General features: G+C 41.9%; 1 protein-coding gene across 2 annotated transcripts in view; it reads left to right on the forward strand.

Annotated features, from left to right (window-relative positions):
* ZFYVE9 (zinc finger FYVE-type containing 9) overlaps positions 1–21,089 on the forward strand; it is a 202,921-nt gene that overhangs the window by 145,983 nt on the left and 35,849 nt on the right. For both annotated transcript variants that reach the window (XM_025392920.1, XM_025392930.1), the window contains 3 exons: positions 1,085–1,309; positions 3,529–3,611; positions 9,635–9,739. In XM_025392920.1, the coding sequence (XP_025248705.1) occupies positions 1,085–1,309; positions 3,529–3,611; positions 9,635–9,739 (413 nt within the window). The remainder of the gene's footprint in view (positions 1–1,084; positions 1,310–3,528; positions 3,612–9,634; positions 9,740–21,089) is intronic.

The raw sequence follows: 21,089 nt of genomic DNA on the forward strand, positions 1-21,089 counted from the left end.
ACTGTAGTTATTACCATAATTCATTATGTTCATGAGTTGACTTTCTTCACCCAGTGAAATTATAAGCTTGGTGACAGCAGCTTCCTAATCTGAACACTTCTTTTTTTTTTTTTTGAGACAGAGTCTCACTCTGTTGCCTAGGCTGGAGTGCAGTGGCACAATCTTGGCTCGCTGCAACCTCCACTTCCCAGGTTCAAGCGATTCTCCTGCCTCAGCCTCCTGAGTAGCTGGGATTACAGGTGCACATCACCACACCCGACTAATTTTTGTATTTTTAGTAGAGTCGGGGTTTTACCATGTTGGTCAGGCTGGTCTGGAACTCCTGACCTCGTGATCCACCCACCTCAGCCTCCCAAAGTGCTGGGATTACAGGCGTGAGCCACCGCTCCCGGCCTTGAATATTTCTTTATGACCTTTGAGGCGATATTCTTGAGACCTCTAAAGCAATTCATACAGTAAAGCTATACAATTTAACCAAGGAAGGCATTAATATTTTTGGCTTTTATCTAGACAAACTTCAACAGTGTGATAATGTAACTTAGTTTATGCTCTTTAGAAGCCGTGATAAAATTGGAAACCAAATTTCATTTAATAAATGCCATGTATTTAAAAATCAGCTTTTTAAATGTAAGTCTTTCATAGTGAAAGATTGGGAATTACTGTTTGGTAGTGTCCATCCAGCCCAGTGTTGCATAATAATGTTTATTAAAAATATGATTAATTGGCTGGGCACGGTGGCTCACGCCTGTAATCCCAGCACTTTGGGAGGCTGAGGTGGGTGGATCACGAGGTCAGGAGATCGAGACCATCCTGGCTAACATGGTGAAACCCCGTCTCTACTAAAAATACAAAAAAATTAGCCGGGCATGGTGGCGGGCGCCTGTAGTCCCAGCTACTCGGGAGACTGAGGCAGGAGAATGGGGTGAACCCAGGAGGTGGAGCTTGCAGTGAGCCAAGGTTGTGCCACTGCATTCCAGCCTGGACGACAGCCAGACTCTATCTCCCAAAAAAAAAAAAAAAAAAGAAAGAAAAGAAAAATATGGTTAATTTATTGATACAAAGTAACGAACTTTTTTGTTTTTAGGGAATGTGGTGAGCAACTTGGGACATTCCTTCTTCAGTCAAAGTTTCCTTGGCAGTAAAGAACATGGTGGATTCTTATATGTGACATCTACCTACCAGTCACTGCAAGACCTAGTACTCCCAACCCCACCTTACTTGTTTGGGATTCTTATCCAGAAATGGGAAACTCCTTGGGCTAAAGTATTTCCTATCCGTCTGATGTTGAGACTTGGAGCTGAATATCGACGTAAGTAATAAAAACACGTTTTTCAAAGCCACATGACCAAGGCATGATGACTAAATAATGCCTGAAATATTCAGAGCCCTCTGTTTGGTGATATAATTCAGCAGAAATAGTCTTTTGAAATAGCTAAACTAAATTTGGCCATTGTCTGCTTATATTGGGCGTAATGGGAAGCACTGAAAATAACGAATGAGGAAGTTGATTATGTATACCTTGTAAACTTACTGCTTTTATAGTTCATTGATAAAAAACATGATCATCTTTAGAAAAATGAATCTGAACTTAAATAACTTTATTTTTTGTAGTATCTGTATATGATGAGCATATTCTTTGTCACTTGGTTGGAAAACAGTTATGATCAATTATATTTTACTTAACATACTGGAAGCTAGTGAAATGGAAACCACTCTCAGTTGGTAAGGAATATGCTACAGAAGAAGAGCTTCCTTGCCCATGGCTTTAGCAGTGCAACTAAGATGTGATTTTTAAAAAGACATTAATGGTTAAATGCAAGCTTGATTTTAAATTTTATAGTTCCATCTAATTAAAAGTGCCCTGTGCTAGGAATCAGACCACTTGAGTAAGATTCTCAACTCTGCCTCTTATAAGCTCCGTAACTTTGGGCAGGTCACTCAAGTTCTCTGATTGTGTTTCTTTTTTAAACTGGAAATAATAATGCTTGCTTTTTATTTTATATTGGATTGTTAACAGGATCCAATGAGAGAATAAATGAAACATTATTTTATAAACCATAAAACTGTGTTCTCAGCAAGTCAATTTCATTCTTTCACCAATTATTTATTAATTCAGTAAGAATTTAATAAAGACCTCCCATATATCCTGAATCCTGGGAATTCTGAAATAGCTAAGATGTGATTATAGGCTCTTGGGAACTTTTATAAGGAATACATACAGAAATCATGATTATAGCGGTATATTGTGTTAAAACCTGTGCTCAAAGTTAAGTTTATTGGGAGCTCCAAGACGGGCTCTAACTTGACCAGGAATGAAGGAATAGTTGGACTTTCAATTTTCTTGGACCAGAGTGCCTCTGGATTAACTCTGAAGGTGGTATATGAATCAGCTAAATGAATCAGGGAAAGGGAAAGATTGTGTGTAGAAGAACAACATGTGTATCTTCCTGTTTTATGCAGACGTTTCAAACCATAAAGTTCAAGAGATGAGCCAGCCTGTGATTTGCCTCTCCTAAGGAGGATCCTGGTTAGGAGTATAGAAGAATGAACTCTTGGCTGAGTGCAGTGGCTCATGCCTCTAATTCCAGCACTTTTGAAAGGCAGCTGAGGCGGGCAGATCATTTGAGGTCAAGAGTTTGAGACCAGCCTGGCCAACATGGTGAATACCATCTCTACTGAAAATACAAAAAAAATTAGCTGGGCCTGGTGGCACATGCCTGTAATTCCAGCTACTGGGGAGGCCAAGGCAGGAGAATCACTTGAACCTTCTTATGGCAGGAGATCATGCCACTGCACTCCAGCCCTCCAGCCTGGGCGACAGAGTGAGACTCTGTCTCAAAAAAAAAAAAAAAAAAAAAGAGTGAATTCTTACATGTGTTGGGGAAAAAAAAAAGTGAACTCTTAAACTTACTGACCACAGAGGAATCAGGAGATATTTTTTTCCTGGATTGTATCAATTCAGTTTGAAGAAGATTGCTCCCTAACCTTGTGGGGTTTTTTTTGGAGGGGAGACAGGGTCTCATTCTGTCACCAAAGCTGGAGTGCAGTGGCACAGTCATGGCTCACTGTAGGCTCGACCTCCTGGGCTCAAGCCATCCTTCTACCTCTCAGCCTCCCAAGTAGGTGGGACTGCAGGTGCATGCTACCACACTCAGCTAATTTTTTTGTTTGTTTTTTGTAGAGACAGGGTCTCCCTAGGTTGCACAGGCTGGTCTCAAACTCCTAGGCTCAGGTGATCCTTCTGCCTCAGCCTCCCAAAGTGTTGGGATTACAAGCATGAGCCACTGTGCCTGGCTATTGTGTGCCATTTTTGAAATATTTACGTCAAAAGGCTTATTCTGGTTATCAGAAGACTTAATGTGGCTTTGGATTTGTCTGCTACCATGCCAAATAGTTTTTGAGCCCAAAATTTGATATGTTCTAATGAGCCATTACAATTATATTTTGAAAATTGTGTTAGTCATGAAATCTCTTTTACCAAAGTTTTATGTTGCCAAACTTAAGTTTGATCATTTCTCATTTCCATAGTTTATCCATGCCCACTATTCAGTGTCAGATTTCGGAAGCCATTGTTTGGAGAGACGGGGCATACCATCATGAATCTTCTTGCAGTAAGTCGGGAATTGTTTTTCCTTTGTCCTTACTGGAGTTTATATGGGAGAAAGAAGAAAGCAAGTTTATTATTTTCTTGGTAGCTGTGCCCAAGCTGCTTCAGGCAGGTAAAGATTTATGCTGAAGATAAAGAACAGTATATATATACACATATATACACACACATACACATACATATATACATATATATAAATATATACATATATATATACACATACACATATATACATACTCTTTTGCAAACATGAAGTGAAATGGTACAGGATTCCAGTGCCTGATTATACACTTACTGTCTAACCTTGCAGAATTGTTGTGAGGACTAGAAGTAATATATAAATAAAACACCTAGCATTCTGTCTTGTTTTTATTTTAAGACTGGCATTCTATGAGTTTCTCTTGTGTCTATGTAGGTTATTATCCAAGCAGAGATTGGTCAGAGATTGTACCCAGATACCCCAAGCCAGTAAGGCTACTGCTCTCTGCTGATGGATCTGAATATGGACTGGAATTTAAACTTCATTGTTTTCCTTTCTTCTGGGCGCTCTCATGTCTCCTACACACATGCACAGGTTCTGACTCTGTTGGCCAAGAATATTGATTGGCTTGAGTCCACTAAGTTCTCCGCTGCATATATGCACAGACTAGGATCAATCCTGGATATCTGGATATTAAATAAACAGTTTATGAAGCTACCTATGGTTGTCACATCTCCCAGAACTTACCCCAAACAGGTTTAGTGAACTCAAGCTAATCAATCTACTGAGCCTCCCTTTTTAGTAACCACTGAGATTACCACTTTGACAATGTTCCATAGCAAGTAAACTCCTTCAAGTAGCAAAGCTCATTTTTTTGTTTGTTTTGTTTTATTTTATTTGACACAGAGTCTCACTCTGTCGCCCAAGTTGGAATGCAGTGGCGCGATCTCAGCTCATTGCAACCTCCACCTCCCAGCAATTCTCATGCCTCAGCCTCCTGAGTAGCTGGGACTATGGGAGCACACTACCACACCCAGCAAATTTTTGTATTTTTTATAGAGAGAGCATTTTGCCATGTTGGCCAGAATGATCTCAAACTCCTGGCCTCAATGATTCACCTGCCTCAGCCTCCCAAAGTGCTGGTATTACAGGCGTGAGCCACTGCTCCTGGCTGCAAAGCTTATTGTTTTTACAAGCTCCCTTGCCCTAGTTGAACTACCTAACTGCCTAATGGGGCCAGGGGGCAGCCCCAGGCAAGAAGGTCACAGACTCAATTCAGAATTCAGTAGTTTTCATGAAAAAAACACTTTTTTTTTTTTGAGACGAAGTCTCTCTGTTGTACAGGTTGGAGTGCAGTGGCGCAATCTTGGCTCACTGCAACCTCCACCTCCCAGGCCTATCTTTTAATTGGGTTGTCTTTTTGCTCTTAAGTTTGTTATATATTCTGAATATTAACTGCTTTTTAGATGTATAGTTTGCAGATATTTTCTCCCATTTCTGTAGGTTGTGTATTCACTCTGTTAATAGTTTCCTTTTCTATGCAAAATCTTTTTAGTTTGATGTAATTCCATTTGTTTATTTTTGCTTTTATTGCCTGTGCTTTTGGGATCTTATCTAAAAATTCCTTGCCTAGCCCAATATTGTGAAGCATTTGCCCTGTTTTCTTCTAATTGTTTCATAGTTTTGGGTTTTATATTTAAGACTTTAATCCATTTTTAGTTGATTTTTGTATATGGGGAGAGAAGGGGATCTAGTTTCATTCTTCTGCATGTGGATATATCCACTTTTCCAAGTACTATTTATTGAAGAGAGTCCTTTTGCAGTGTGTGTTCTTGGCACCTTTGTCGAAAATCAGTTGGCTGTAGGTGTGCAAATTCGTTTATGGGCCTTCTATTCTGTACAGTTGGTTTGGACACTACTATGCTGTTTTGGTTACTATAGTTTTGTAGTATATTTGGTCAGGTAGTGTGATATCTCTAGCTTTGTTCTTTTTGCTCAGGACTGCTTTGGCCATTTGAGGCCTTTTGTGGTTTTATAAGAATTTTAAGGTTTTTTTTTTTGTATTTCTGTGAAGAATGTCATTGGCATTTTGATAGAGATTGCATTAAATCTGTAGATTGCTTTAGGTAGTATGGCCATTTCACAGTATTAATTCTTCCAATCCATGAACATGGAATCTCTTTCCATTTAGTTGTATTCTCTTCAATTTCCTTTGTTAGTGTTTGTTTTTGTTTTTTTTGTTTTTTTGTTTTTTTTTTTTTTTGAGATGGAGTCTCGCTCTGTCGCCCAGGCTGGAGTGCAGTGGCCCGATCTCAGCTCATTGCAAGCTCCGCCTCCCGGGTTTATGCCATTCTCCTGCCTCAGCCTCCTGAGTAGCTGGGACTACAGGCGCCCGCCACCTCGCCCGGCTAGTTTTTTTTTTTTTGTATTTTTTAGTACAGATGGGGTTTCACCGTGTTAGCCAGGATGGTCTTGATCTCCTGATCTCGTGATCCGCTGGTCTTGGCCTCCCAAAGTGCTGGGATTACAGGCTTGAGCCACCGCGCCCGGCCTGTTAGTGTTTTATAGGTTTCCTTGTAAAGATCTTTTACCTCTTAACTGTGTTCCTAGGTATCTTATTTTTTTTTATAGCTACTGTAAATGGAATTGTTTTCTTTATTTTTTATTAGCATATAGAAACACTACTAATTTTATGTGTTGATTTTGTATCCTGCAACTTTACTGAATTTGTTTATTAGCTCTAACAGGTTTTTGGTGGCATCTTGACCTTATACATTCTATGTATAAGGTCATGTCATTTGCAAACAAGCACAGTTTTACTGTCTCCTTTTCAATTTGGATGCCTTTTATTTCTTTCTCTTGCCTAATTGCTCTGGCTAGGACTATGTTGAATAGAAGTGATTAAAATGGGCGTCTGTATCTTGTTCCTGATCTTTGAGGAAAAGATTTCCATTGTTCCCATTCAGTATGATGTTAATTGTGGGTTTGTCACATATGGCCTTTATTATGCTAGGCTGCTTGTCCAGCTGGGCACAGCAGGCCAGCCAGCTGTGTGTTGGTTTCTCCACTGTACAGGTCTGCCTGTTCCCTGGAGCAGGGAGGTGCCATATGAGTTCAGTGCCAGGGCTCCCTCATTCTGTTGGGCCTAGGCTCTCAGCAGCTAGATGGTGGTGATACAGCTACCTGTGTGTGTGATGGACTGACAGTGGGGCTTCAGAGATGGAGAGATGCAGTGGCAATTGGCCCCCAGGCAGGATGAACTCTAGCAGAGGGTCCAGTTTCAAGATGGCACCATGCTGTGACTGGGAATGGGGGCTGGGAGGTGTATGACATGGGCACCAACTCTGGAGCAGTATAGGCCAGTGAACTGCAGGCAGCTACAAACTGGATTCAGGGTTTGTGAGGACTGCGGGACTCTCTTGTAGCAAGGAATGCAGGCGGCTGCAATGGTCATGGGGATCATGGGTCCCCAGCTTACCCTTTCCCCATTAGAAGTGGCCCTTCCTGACTCCAGGCCACTCCTTGCAGGGAGGCAGTGTGGCAGAGGCAGAAGGCTTTGCTCCCGTCTCTGTGGTGCTATCCCGGGCATCTGGTGTTCCACAGGAATTTCAGCATTCCTCCTGGTGCCTCCAGCATACTTCCACAGCCACTCCAGTTGAAATATAGTTTGTTTTTCAGTCTTTTTTCTCTCTGTTTTCTTTTAGGATGGGTTTTATTGCTGTGCTCTCAATTTCACTAATCTTTTATTTTGGAGTGTTTAAGCTGCTGTTAGTTCCATCAATCTTTTAAACAATCTCAAATACTGTAATTTTCATCTCTAGAAGTTATACTGCTAAGATTGGGTCTTTTAAGATCTTTTATGTCTCTGCTTAGCATCTTGTACATGTAGAATACAATATAATAACTATTGTAATGCCTTTGGTAATTCTAACATCTTGTATAAGTTCTGGCTCAGTTTCCATGGATTGATTTTTTTTACCTTATTTTGAGCTGTATTTTCCTGCTTCTTTGCATGTTTGGTATTTTTTTATTGGTTGCCAGACATTGTGATTTTACCAGTTGGGTGCTGGATATCAATATTCTTGAGCTTTTTTTTTTTTGCAAGTAATGAAGTCAAGTTACTTAGAAATACCTTCCATCTCACATCATATTCTACATTTCAGTAAATGGTGGTTCCAGTCTTCTAGTAGCCCTGGCTATAAAATTTAGAATCATCTTTATCATTTGTTCACATTCCACATCCATGGTGGCAAATATTGTCAGATTTTCCTTTAAAATATGTCTAGAAACAGGCTGGTCACAGTGGCTCACACCTGTAATCCCAGCACTTTGGGAGGCCAAGGTGGGCAGATCACCTGAGGTCAGCAGTTTGAAACCAGCCTGGCCAACATGGCGAAACCCCATCTCCATACTAAAAATACAAAAATTATCTGGGCCTGGTGGTGCATGCCTGTAATTCCAGCTACTCGGGAGGCTGAGGCAGGATAATTGCTTGAACCCGGGAGGCAGAGGATGCAGTGAGCCAAGATTGCGCCGCTGCACTCCAGCCTGGGTAACAGAGTGAGACTCAGTCTTAGGAAAAAAATAAAAATAAAAATAAATAAATAAATAAATTCTCTGTATCTATCTATCTATCTATCTATCTATCTATCTATCTATCTATCTGTCTGTCTGTCTGTCTATCTATCTATCCATCCATCCTATCTATCTAGAAACTGACAACTTCTCATCTCTTCTTAAAATGTTAACATCCTGGCCAGGTGCGATGGCTGACGCCTGTAATCCTAGCACTTTGAGAGGCTGTGGCGGTTGGATCACCTGAGGTTGGAGTTCAAGACCAGTCTGGCCAACATGGTGAAACCTTGTCTCTACTAAAAATACAAAAATTAGCCGGGCATGGTGGCACACATCTGTAATCCCAGCTACTTGAGAGACTGAGGCATGAGAATTGCTTGAACCCTGGAGGCGGAAGTTGTACTGAGCCAAGATCGCGCCACTGCACTCTAGCTTGGGCAACAGAGTGAGACTCCATATCAAAAAAAAAAAAAAAACCAAAAAAACTAAGCTCTCACTATCTCCTACCTGGATTGTTTTTATTGTATTTATCTGAACTTTTCTTCTATTCTTCCTCCCTTACCGCCTATTCATTACAGAGAAGTCAGATCTGTTAAAACAGGTCAGAAGCCTAAAGGCAAAAGTCCTCGTGGTGACCTATAAGAACCTATAAAATCTAGCCATTTGCTATTACTTTGACCTTGACTCCAACACTCTTGCTCATTTTGTTTCACCAATACCAGATAGATGGTGTGTTAGTGTGTATGTGTTTCCTTATAGATATTCAATTGAGTGCCTAAGATGTTCCAGGCATTAAAGATACAGCAAGAACAAAACAACTGAGAATTTATACTCTCTTGGATCTTCACCTTAGAGGGAGGAGACAGATAGTTAACAAATTAATATTGAAAATGTTAAGTGCTGGTAAAGCAGGGTAAACATTCAAAAAAAATTTTTTTTTTTTTGAGACAGAGTCTCGCTCTGTCGCCCAGGCTGGAGTGCAGTGGCATGATCTCTGCTCACTGCAAGCTCCGCCTCCCAGGTCCACGCCATTCTCCTGCCTCAGCCTCCCGAGTAGCTGGGACCACAGGCACCTGCCACCATGCCTGGCTAATTTTTTTTGTATTTTTAGTAGAGACGGGGTTTTGCCATATTAGCCAGGAGGGTCTTGATCTCCTGACCTCGTGATCCATCCGCCTCAGCCTCCCAAAGTGCTGGAATTACAGGTGGAGCCACTCCGCCCGGCCCAAAAATACTTTTTAATGTTGGTATAAGAGGTATATGATAATGTTTGGTTTACTTATAAGAGTTTAAAGACTAACTGAAGAGCTAAAATATGTACAGTGGGGCTTCCATTATACATTTCCTTATTATTTAAATAAATAGGATCTTTCAATATTGACATTTTTTCCATTTGTGTTAATTTTATTACTATAAATTAAACCCTACCATTGATGAATTATTTTATTCTGCTTCATTCTGCTTTGGCGCAGGACTTCAGAAATTACCAGTATACCTTGCCAGTAGTTCAAGGTTTGGTGGTTGATATGGAAGTTCGGAAAACCAGCATCAAAATTCCCAGCAACAGATACAATGAGGTAAGATTTACCATGAAGGCGTATTTTTCATAGTTGAAAACATGAGTGAAGGTGAAAAAAGCATGATTATGTATAAGTTTTATTTATAATTAATTAACAGTGAAATCAGTTCATATTGTATGGTTTAGTTCATTTATGGGGAATTTCATTACAGAAAGACAAGATGTCAAATTTGTAACCTAGTTGTTCATTGGATGTGTCATTTTACCTTTTTATGTTATGATAATTAGTGTTAGATTTGCATTTAGGTCATGAAATTAGCCTCGTATCTATAATATTAGTGGTGAGATTTTAAAAATGTCCCCCCTCCTACTATAAATACTTATTTATTTATTGAGATGGAGTCTTGCTCTGTCGCCCAGGCTGGGGTGCAGTGGTGTGATCTCGGCTCACTGCAACCTCCGCCTCCTGGGTTCAAGCGATTCTCCTGCCTCACTCAGCCTCTCGAGTAGCTGAGATTACAGGCGCCTACCACCACAGCCGGCTGAGTTTTTGTATTTTTAGTACAAACGGGGTTTCACCGTGTTCGCCAGGCCAGACTTGAACTCCTGACCTCAAGTGATCCACCCCATTCAGCCTTCCAGAGTGTTGGGATTATAGGCGTGAGCCACTGCGCCTGGTCAATATTTATTATTTTTAACTGTTGTTAATATTTAAACACAGCTTAGTGTAAGTCCCAAAATGGCTTTAAATAAGGTTCCAAAAGGAAATGATTCATTTTGAATTAAGCTATATTTTGTAACTAAAGTGAAATTGTGCATACTATACACAATTAAGAGAATTATATAAATATTCTTTGCCTATTTGCACGTGAAGTCTTTCTTGAATTTAAATATTTTTAAAAATCAGTTGTAAAATGTCTAATGATAATTATTGGGCTTTTAAAGAGATTTTATTTTTAAACTTAGTTTGGTATAATAATGATTAAAATTTGTTTTATTAGAGTGGGTGATAATTCCACTTCTTTCTTAGATTTCTTTCACTTTTTTTTTTGGAGACACAGTCTCACCCTGTCACCCAGGTTGGAGTGCAGTGGCACGGTCTCGGCTCACCGCAACCTCCACCTCCCAGGTTCAAGCGATTCTCCTGCCTCAGCCTCCCAAGTAGGTGGGATTATAGGCACCTGCCACCATGCCTGGCTAATTTTTGTATTTTTAGTAGAGACGAGGTTTCACCATGTTAGCCAGACTGGTCTCGAACTCCTGATCCCAGGTGATCCACCCGCCTCAGCCTCCCAAAGTGCTGGGATTACAGGCATGAGCCACTGCGCCCAGCCAGGTTTCTTTGTATAAAATAATTTTTCCTTCCTTTTCTTTTTTTTTTTTTTTCCTTTTTCCTTCCCTTTTTTCTTCATTTAGTCACTAAATCATTTATGCATTGAATATACATTATGTACTTGGTATGCACGTAGAATCACACAGATGTTTTATTGGATTTGTGAGCTCAGTTCTCAGCATTATTATGAGAACGACCTCTGTGAAGAAAGCTTTTACCCATGACTTTCCATGTGATTTTTTTTTTTAAGGATATTAGAAAATAGTAGCTGTGCTTACTTTTTTCTGGGATACAACTAGCAGTCTTCAGCATTTAGATAATCCTGCCTTGGAATATCAAGGAGTAATAGATAAGACTAGGTAGAGTCAAATCTTTAAAGTGAACTATTTGTAGTTCACAGATCTTGCCCTGTTGCCCCGGCTGGCGTGTAGTAGTGCAATCTTTCATGGCCTAAAGAGTTTTAAAAGAGATTGTGGTTTGAAAACCTATTTTATTTCTCAAATTTGAAATATTATTATCTATTTCACAAACATTTATTAAATATATTCTGTGATTTGAAATATAAAGATGAGAGTAAGAACATTAGGCCTTCTGGCCAAGCGGGGTGGCTCACGCCTGTAATCCCAGCACTTTGGGAGGCCACGGCGGGTAGATCACCTGAGGTCAGGAGTTTGAGACCAGCCTGGCCAACATGGTGAAACCCCATGTCTACTAAAAATACAAAAATTAGCTAGGCGCCTGTAATCCCAACTACTTGGGAGGCTGAGACAGGAGAATTGCTTGAACACAGGAGGCAGAGGTTGCGGTGAGCTGAGATCTCACCATTGGACTCCAGCCTAGGTGACAAGTGCAAAACTCCAAAAAAAAAAAAAAAAAAAGAGAACATTATGCCTGCTTTCTGAGAGTTTGCTGTCCAGTAAAGTGATGGCATCAGTGGCCTGTCTGGAGTGGCTGCTGCCATCATGCTGGCTGCAGCAGGGAGTTGCTGCCAGGGCTGCATACTCCGTGGAGCCTGTAGGAGCCAGGGACAAGTGGGAGCCCCACCCCTTCCGAGTTGGTGGGGTGGGACCTCCCGAGGTGCAGCCTCCCAAGTTATGGCTGCAGACCTGGGCCTTCTGCTCCATGGAGCAGGCAGGAGCCCCACCCTCCCAGGTGCAGCTGTAGCTACCCAAGTTGTGGCTACAGACCCAGGCATCCTTGCACTCTTGGGTGCCTGGGAAGGCCCCCCTGCCTCACAGGCCTGGAAATGCCTGCTCCTACTGTCTGGCTTTTCCCTACTGTCAGCACCCACTCCAATCTCAGAGCAAAGTTGGGGCAGTGCTGACACACCAGTGCCCTGCCACCTTGGCCCCCTCCGGATCTTGGGCACTGAGGAGCATAGGAGGGAAGCTGATGGGGGGATGTGTGCAGCTCGATGATGGCCTGCAGATACCTCATGGAACCTACAGCTTGGGTACCATGAATAGCAGGAGGCAAACACGTTCCTGAACAGAAGGGGGCAGGTCCCCAGTGAAGGCCCAGGAAGGGCCTGAAGGCTAGGGGGCCAGGCCACCAGTCCCATGGACAGTAGCAGGAACTTGTGGTGCCTTTTCTCGGCCTGCCCATGGCCACCCATGGACCAGTCGGCACACGCTTCCCCTCCTCCGAAGCCTATAAAAGCCCCGGGGTCAGCCAGAGTTGAGCAGATGCCAGGATGACCAACTGCAGAGAGGAGCTACCCACTCCAGGATCTCCTCTCTGCTGAGACCTGCAGACGTTGAGATGACCAGCTGTAGAGAGGGAACTGTTCACTCCAGGGCCACCTCTCTGCTGAGAGCTGAATACTCGATGTGACGACCTGCCTGTAGAGAGGAGCCACCCACTCCAGGGCCTCCTCTGAGCTATTATGTCACTCATAAAGCTCCCCTTCACTTTGCTCACCCTCCACTTGTCTGCATACCTCATTCTTCCTGGATGCAGGACAAGAACTCGGGACCTGCTGAATGGCAGGGCTGAAAGAGCTGTGACAAACAAGGCTGAAACATGCCCTTTGCTTGCCACATTGCAAGTGAAGAGAAGGAGAGAAGAGCTGCAGCCCCTTGGGGAGTCCAAACTTGGGAGCTCCCTGAGCCAGGGCTGTGACTCCCTCTTTGGGGCCCTGTGGTTACTGAAGTCTCCAAGCTCCCGAATGCCACCATATTCCCTGGTGGCAGCTGTGGAAGCTGCTTGCGGTGCACCTGGTCCAGCCATGGCCTGGCAGAGAGCTAGGGCCTGTGCCGGCACCTGGAGCTACCTGCCTCACTGCAGCAGCCAGCATGCCTGACTGTGCAGTGGCTGGAACCCATACTTGCTTTCTCACACACCCCTTGCTGCTCCATGCCTGGCTCACGCTTGGCAGACATGGGATCCAGGCTGGTAGTGTAAGCCTAGCACAGCCTGTCAGGCTGAGTGGCCAGAACAAGCACAGCAGGCCTGAGCAAAACTCGGGCAAAGGCACCACTGGCCACAGAGCTTTCCAGCCAGAAAAGCAACACTCCAAGGATCCTGTAACAGTTAGATGATCAGATGACATTCCCAAGCAAATAACATATATTGCTATCCTTGATGTTTGTGAGGTAGCGCTGTGTGTTTAGAAATTTTATTTGTTTGTACAAGTATATCTGTAAAAGCTATGAGGCCCTCATAGTTATTTATTTCTTTTTTTTTTTGAGATAGAGTCCTGCTCTGTCACCCAGGCTGGAGTGCAGTGGCACAGTCTTGGCTCACTGCAACCTACGCCTCCAGGGTTCAAGCAATTCTCCCACCTCAGACTCCTGAGTAGCTGAGACTACAGGCACACACCACCACACCCAGCTAATATTTGTATTTTTAATAGAGATGAGATTTCATCCTGTTGGCCAGGCTGGTCTCAGACTCCTAACTGCAGGTGATCTACCCACCTTGGCCTCCCAAAGTGCTAGAATTACAGGCATGAGCCACTACGTGCAGCCCCCATAGTTATTTCAGTACTGACTGGACACATTCACAACAGCTCCTATTCATATAACCTGTTTTTATCTGAACTCTGCTACCTCCATTTATGGTGTGCAGGTTCAGAATCCTTTGTTCTAAAAGAGTAACTGTATTTCTTGACATTTATTAGATTTTGTTTTATGGATTATGTATCAGGTATTTTTCTTACCTGATTTAGCAAACTGAATTTTCTTTCTAATTAAATTTTTATTTTAACTCAACAAAATTTTATCTCCCACAATCCCATACAGTTAAATTGTGTTGTGTCTAATCATTCCATTTCGTAGTTGAAAAAGTAATTTCTTTTTTCTTTTCTTTTTGGAAACAGGGTCTCCCTGTGTCACCCAGGCTAAGTTTGTGTCACCCAGTGGCACAATCATGGATCACTGCCGTCTCAACCTCCTGGGCTCAAATGCTCCTCCCACTTCAGCTTCCTAAGTAGCTGGGACTACAGGCACATACCACCACACCCAGCTAATTTTTGTATTTTTTTGTTATGTAGAGAGAGGGTTGTCTAGGCTGATCCTGAACTCCTGGGCTCAAGTGATACTCCCATCTTGGCTTCCCTAAGTGCTGGAATTACAGGCATCACTACACCTGGCCATAATTTTCTTGTACATTGTATTTAATCACAATATTCTTCTTTTCCTCTCATTCATTTTTTTCCATTTATACTCATAGTCTTTCTTATTATTGCCCATATTGTGTGCTCTTTTGCTTCATGGCTTTTGCAGAGCTGGTTCCTTATTGATTCATACTTCCCCTACTCTTCACCTGCCTAACCCCCACTCATTATTCAGGTGTCACCATAAATGACATTTTTTCAAATATACTTTAACTCCCAACTGGGGTAACTCTCTCTATTATATGCATTCCTAGAATTCTATGCATACTATTTGTAATAATCAGTACATTTGTAATTCCTTGTGTGTGTCAATTTTCTCTACTATGTCTATCTTATATACCACAGGTATCATTAGCAAACACCCTAGTACGGAGTGGGTGAGCAAGAAATATCTGTTGGATGAAGACATGAAACAGAACTAATATAGATAAAACAATATGAAAACAAGTGGTGAAATTTATTGCAAGTATACTAAAGGTACAGAGAAAGCAGATCTCTAGAAGATGAACAGAATAGACATGAATTCTCTTAATTTCTTATTGACCCTGAATCCTTAACAGAGCAACCAACACATTGCATGTAGGAGATATTCATAAATGTTCACCAAATAACTAGATGAATGAAAGATTTGAAATTGATAATGAATGATACCTAGGCACTAGAAAGAAAAGGGCAGACGGGGCATGGTGGCTTATGCTCGTAATCCCAGTACTTTGGGAAGCCAAGGTGGGCAGATTGCTTGAGCCTAGGATTTCAAGATCAGCCTGGGCGACATGGCAAGACCCCATTTCTACAAAAATACAAAAAATTAGCCAGGCATGGTAGCATGTGCCCTGTAGTCCCAGCTACTTGGGAGGCTAAGGTGGGAGGATCACCTGAGCCCAGGAAGTCGAGACTGCAGTGAGCTGAGATTTCTCTACTGCACTCCAGCTTTGGTGACAGAGTGAGACCCTGTCTCAAAAAAAAAAAAAAAAAAAGGGCAGAAAAGACCTTAAGTGAAAAGGGGAATAGATACCTGCCTACACAAAGGAAGGGAAGGAGCATAGGAGCATATCTCGTAGGGAAATGGGAGACAACAAACTGCCTAGCAAAGAGGGGGTTAAAGCAGACTGATGGCTTTGTGGGATGTGAGGTTGTACTAAGACTGCTGGCTTCAAAATCCACTCAGATGAATTTAGATTTTAATATGATCATTTGTAAAGAGCTTTTATAGATTCTTAAGCAGGAAAAGTGACTTAATGAAAGCAGGATTTTGGAAAACTGAGTTTGGTGGCTATATGGAAAATGAGGAGAGAGGGAGGAACTAAGGATAGACTTTAAGCTTAGAAAGCTAGAAGATAGTACTTCTGACAGCATGGAAATTTTAATAAATAAGCATTGTATATAAAATTTCTAATCTATTTTGTCAAGGCCATTAAAGATCCTTGTTGGTTAAGGTCACCTGGCTTACATATATATGTATTTTTTGAGACAGAGTCTTGCTCTTGCTCTGTTGCCCAACTGGAGTGCAGTGTGGCGTGATCTCGGCTCACTGCAACCTCTGCATCCCAGGCTCAGGTAATACTCCCACCTCAGCCTCCTGAGTAGCTGGGACTACAGGCACACACCTTCATGTCCAGCCAAATTTTCTGTTAGTAGAGATGGGATTTCCCCATGTTGCCCAGGCTGGTCTTGAACTCCTGGGCTCAAGCGATCTGCTAACCTCAGCCTCCCAAAGTGCTTGGATTGCACCACCACACCAGGCCTCATGTTCTTACAATGAGATTATTTTCACCATTGTATTAACTAATAATAAATAAATATTATTTAGTATGTATCAGGCACTATTCTAAGCATATATGTATCTTTATACTAACTCTATGACATGAGTATGCTAAGTACCTTTTTACAGATGAGGAAATTAAGATACAGAGAACTTAGCTGGGTGCCATAGTGTATGTGTATAGTCCTAGGTACAGGTTGAGGTGGGAGGATCACTTGAACCCGGGAGTTTGAGGCCCGCCTAGGCAACATAGCAAGACCCCATCTCTTAAAGAAGCAAAAAAGACACAGAGAACTTAAGTAACTTGCCCATGATCATACAGCTAGCAAATGGTGGAGCTGCCATCAAACCCAGGCGTCTGATTCTTGTGTCCCTACTCTTAACCACTGCACTGTAGACTTTAGTTTAAATAATTACCAATTTAGTTTTAGGGCTGATGAGTTAAAGTGATTGTATGTGGTTCTATTCACATTTTTGTATGTAACCAGATCACTGGCGTAGCTGGTACATGCACTTAAATACTGAAGTCTCATGGAACAGTAAAACTAAAATTACCTCTGGGGCATTTCCTAATATATGATTAGTTTTTTGTTGTCATCATTGTTTTCTCTTTTGAGACAGGGTCTTGCTGTGTTGCCCAGGCTGGAGTGCAGTGGTGCTATCGTAGCTCACTGGTAGCCTCCACCTCCTGGGATCAAGGGATTCTCCCACTTCAGCCCCTGAAGAAGCTGGGACTACAGGTGTGCACTACTACACAGCTAATTTTTATATTTTTTTGTAGAGATGAGGTCTTACTATGTTGCCCAGGTTGGTCTCAAACTCCTGAGCTCAAGCAGTCTTCCTACCTTGGCCTCCTCAAAGTGCTGAGATTATAAGCATGAGCCACCATACTCAGCCATGACTGTTTTTTAATATGTTTGTTTAAGATTGGAAAAAGGATGAGCCATAGTAAAAGAAAAAGATACGTTAGAATCAAATAGATCTTGGATTGGTTTTTTGTTTTTTTTTTTTTTGAGACGGAGTTTCACTCTTGTCACCCAGGCTGGAGTGCAGTGGTGCAATCTTGGCTCACTGCAACCTTCACCTCCTGGGTTCAAGTGATTCTCCTGCCTCAGCCTCCTGAGTAGCTGGGATTACAAGCACGCACTACCACGCCCAGCTAATTTTTGTATTTTTGGTAGAGACAGGGTTTCACCACGTTGGCCAGGCTGGTCTCCAACTGCTGACCTTAGGTGATCTGTCTGCCTCAGCCTCCCAAAGTGCGGGGATTATAGGCGTGAGCCACCGTGCCTGGCTGGATTGATGTTTAGTTACTAGCTGTATTACCTTAGTGGGTTAATCTCTCTTCTGCAATATTGGTATGCTCATATTATGAAGTGTTGTGACATTTCAATCACGTGTCAAATAACTAGTGTTGTATATTAGCCTGGTATACTATAATTGTACATAAATTGTATGCTATTGTTGTCTTCATTTTTATCACTTAGATTAATTGTTCATATGGTTAATTTTTATTTTTATTTATTTATTTACTTTTGAGATGGAGTCTCACTCCATCGCCCAGAGTGGAGTGCAATGGTATAATCTTGGCTCAGTGCAACTTTCGCCTCCTGGATTCAAGCAATTCTCCTGCCTCGGCCTCCTGAGTAGCTGAAATTACAGGCGCACTCCACCATGCCCAGTTAATTTTTGTATTTTTAGTAGAGACGGGGTTTTGCTGTGTTGGCCAGGCTGGTCTTGAACTCCTGACCTTAGGTGATCAGTCCGCATCAATCTCCCAAAGAGCTGGGATTACAGGCATGAGCTGCCATGTTGGGCTTCATTTGGTTAACTTTTATTGAACTTGTGTTACAAACTTCTCATTTTCATGTGGTTGTAGGATATATCTAACTTCCCAATACAGCAAAATTCCCTTAGGAAGTACATGGCATCTGGGTAAATCTACAAGAAGGCTTAACCAGAGTGATGAAGACTCAAAAAATCATTTAAAAATATATAGATTGAATCTAACTGTAAGTATTTAATATAAGGAAAAGAAGACTATAAAGGAATAGCACAGCATCCACCATTAATATGCGTAGGCTCTATTACACTTTGAGACTCATGAGGTTATTTGATTATAGGATATACTTAACCCTAGGGTTCCCATAGGGATATAGAACATGAACCATAGCTTGATAGTAGTATAGTGTCAGGCGTTTGTTACCTTTGACAGTCTTTGCAACAGCCCATGTAGCATCTGACATAGCTAATTGGGAGCATCTTTTTGGGCCTTCCTCCAGCCCCAGATAACTGCTCAAATGACAAGATTCACATCAGGCAGGTGTAAGAGCTGTCCGCTTAGAAATCTTATTCCTCACAGCAACGAATATCTCTTGTAACAACTTCATAGGCATAGATTCCAGGGTGTCTCTAGGGGACCTGCTCTGTTACAAGAGTGACTGTTCAAGTAAGACCAAAGTTATGACTTATCTATCAGGGGTTTATGGTTCTCCCTGTTCAAGTATAATTTATTATCTTTCACTTTTGCCCATGTTGGAATAATAGGGATTGATTGTATGGATTGAATTGTGTCCCTGTAAAGTTCATGTATTGAAGTTTTAACCTCCCAGTACCTCAGAATATGACTTTATTTGGAGAGAGGGTCTTTACAAAGGTAATCAAGTTTAAATGAGGTCATTAGAGCAGGCCGAAATCCAATATGACTGGTGTCCTTATAAGAAGGGGGAATATGGAAACAGACACACATATAGGGAAGATGATGTGAAGAGACATAGGGAGAAGATGGCCAACTACAAACCAAGGATAAAGGCCTGGAAACAGATCCTTCCATCACAGCCCTCAGACGGAAACAGAACTCTCTCTGCTGATGTCGATTTTGGACTTGATTTTGGACTTCTAGCCTCCAGAAATGTAAGACAATGCATTTCTGTTGTTTAAACCATCCAGCTTGTACTTTGATATAGCTGTGCAAGCATGCTATCACCCAGTCCACCTTAAACAACTAAATATCAAGACAAAGTATGTTAAAAACAAAAGATAATGGGCAGAGAAGGTGAGTCTTGTGCTTACCCTATCTTACTGCCTGCAGTTTTCAGGCCATAGTGCAGGTAGGGGGAACCCAAACTGACTTAGAGGTCTCCCTGACTTGAGGAGATGGAGTTGAGAATGTAGAGAGCCCCTGATGGTTAGAATTTGCAGGATCAATTGCCAGAAATTTTTTTTAAATTCAGGAGATCTGGAAAGATTTCTGGAGTCTTAGCTGATTACTTACTTGTCAGTGTATCTATACGAGGAAAGCACTGGAAAGAAATGGGTAGAACAATTCTCATAGGGTCAGGAATAGTTTGTATTCTTACCAGCCAGAGTGACAAAGGTTCTTGTACTACATGGGCAACATTGTGTCTAATGACTCAAATTATGTACAGATTCAAGCTGCTCTGATCCTACCTGATAAGCTTTAAAGAAAGCTTGAAAAGGATGAAAGAATGGGCACATTAAGGAGAGCTATGGAAGATACAAAAAAGACCCAAATCAAGCTTTAAGAAATGAAGGTGACAACGGGATGAAAAGTATGTTGGATGAAATTAAATGCAGATTAGATAGTGCTGAAGAAAAAAACTCGTGATCATGAAAACATAACAGAAATGATCCAAAATGAAACACAAAGAGAAAAGATTTAAAAATTAAATGAACAAAGCCAGGCGCGGTGGCTCAAGCCTATAATCCCAGTACTTTGGGAGGCCGAGACGGGCGGATCACGAGGTCAGGAGATCGAGACTATCCTGGCTAACACGGTGAAACCCCGTCTCTACAAAAAAATACAAAAAACTAGCCGGGCGAGGTGGCGGGCGCCTGTAGTCCCAGCTACACGGGAGGCTGAGGCAGGAGAATGGCGTAAACCTGGGAGGCGGAGCTTGCAGTGAGCTGAGATCCGGCCACTGCATTCCAGCCTGGGTGACAGAGCGAGACTCCGTCTCAAAAAAAAAAAAAAAAAAATTAAATGAACAGCACATCATCGAGTTGTGGAAATGTCAAGCAGCCAAATTCTGTAATTGAAGTACCCAAAGGAGAGAAAAGGTGGTGGACCTAAAAAATATTTGAAGAAACAATGGTTAAAAAATTTCCAAATTTAATGAAAACTATAAACTTACAGATCCAAGAAGCTCAATGAATCCCAGTTGCAAGAAACAGGATAAAAACTACATTAGGAAATGTTATGATCATAATGAAATTGTATAAAAATTCACATAAAGAGAAGAACCTTAAAAGCAGCTTGAGGGAAGAAATCTTCCTTATATACTTAGGTATTTTGCAAATATAAGAAGGACAGCACATTTCTCATGAAAACAATGCAAGTTGCAAGAGAGTGCAGCAAAATCTTTAAAATGCCGCAAAAAAAAAAAAAACAAAAAAAAAACAACACCACCAAAACCTGTCATCCTATATTTTATACCCAGTGAAAATATGTTTTAAAAATGAAGGCAAGCTGGGTGCAGTGACTCACACCCATAATCCCAGCACTTTGGAAGGCCGAGGTGGGCAGATCACTTGAGGCCAAGAGTTCGAGACCAAACTGGCCAACATAGTGAACCCCCGTCTCTACTAAAAATACAAAAGTAGGCCAGGCGCTGTGGCTCACGCCTGTAATCCCAGCAGTTTGGGAGGCCAAGGTGGGTGGATCGCCTGAGCTCAGG

Source organism: Theropithecus gelada, chromosome 1 (genome assembly GCF_003255815.1).
Source record: "Theropithecus gelada isolate Dixy chromosome 1, Tgel_1.0, whole genome shotgun sequence".
NCBI classification, from domain to species: domain Eukaryota; kingdom Metazoa; phylum Chordata; class Mammalia; order Primates; family Cercopithecidae; genus Theropithecus; species Theropithecus gelada.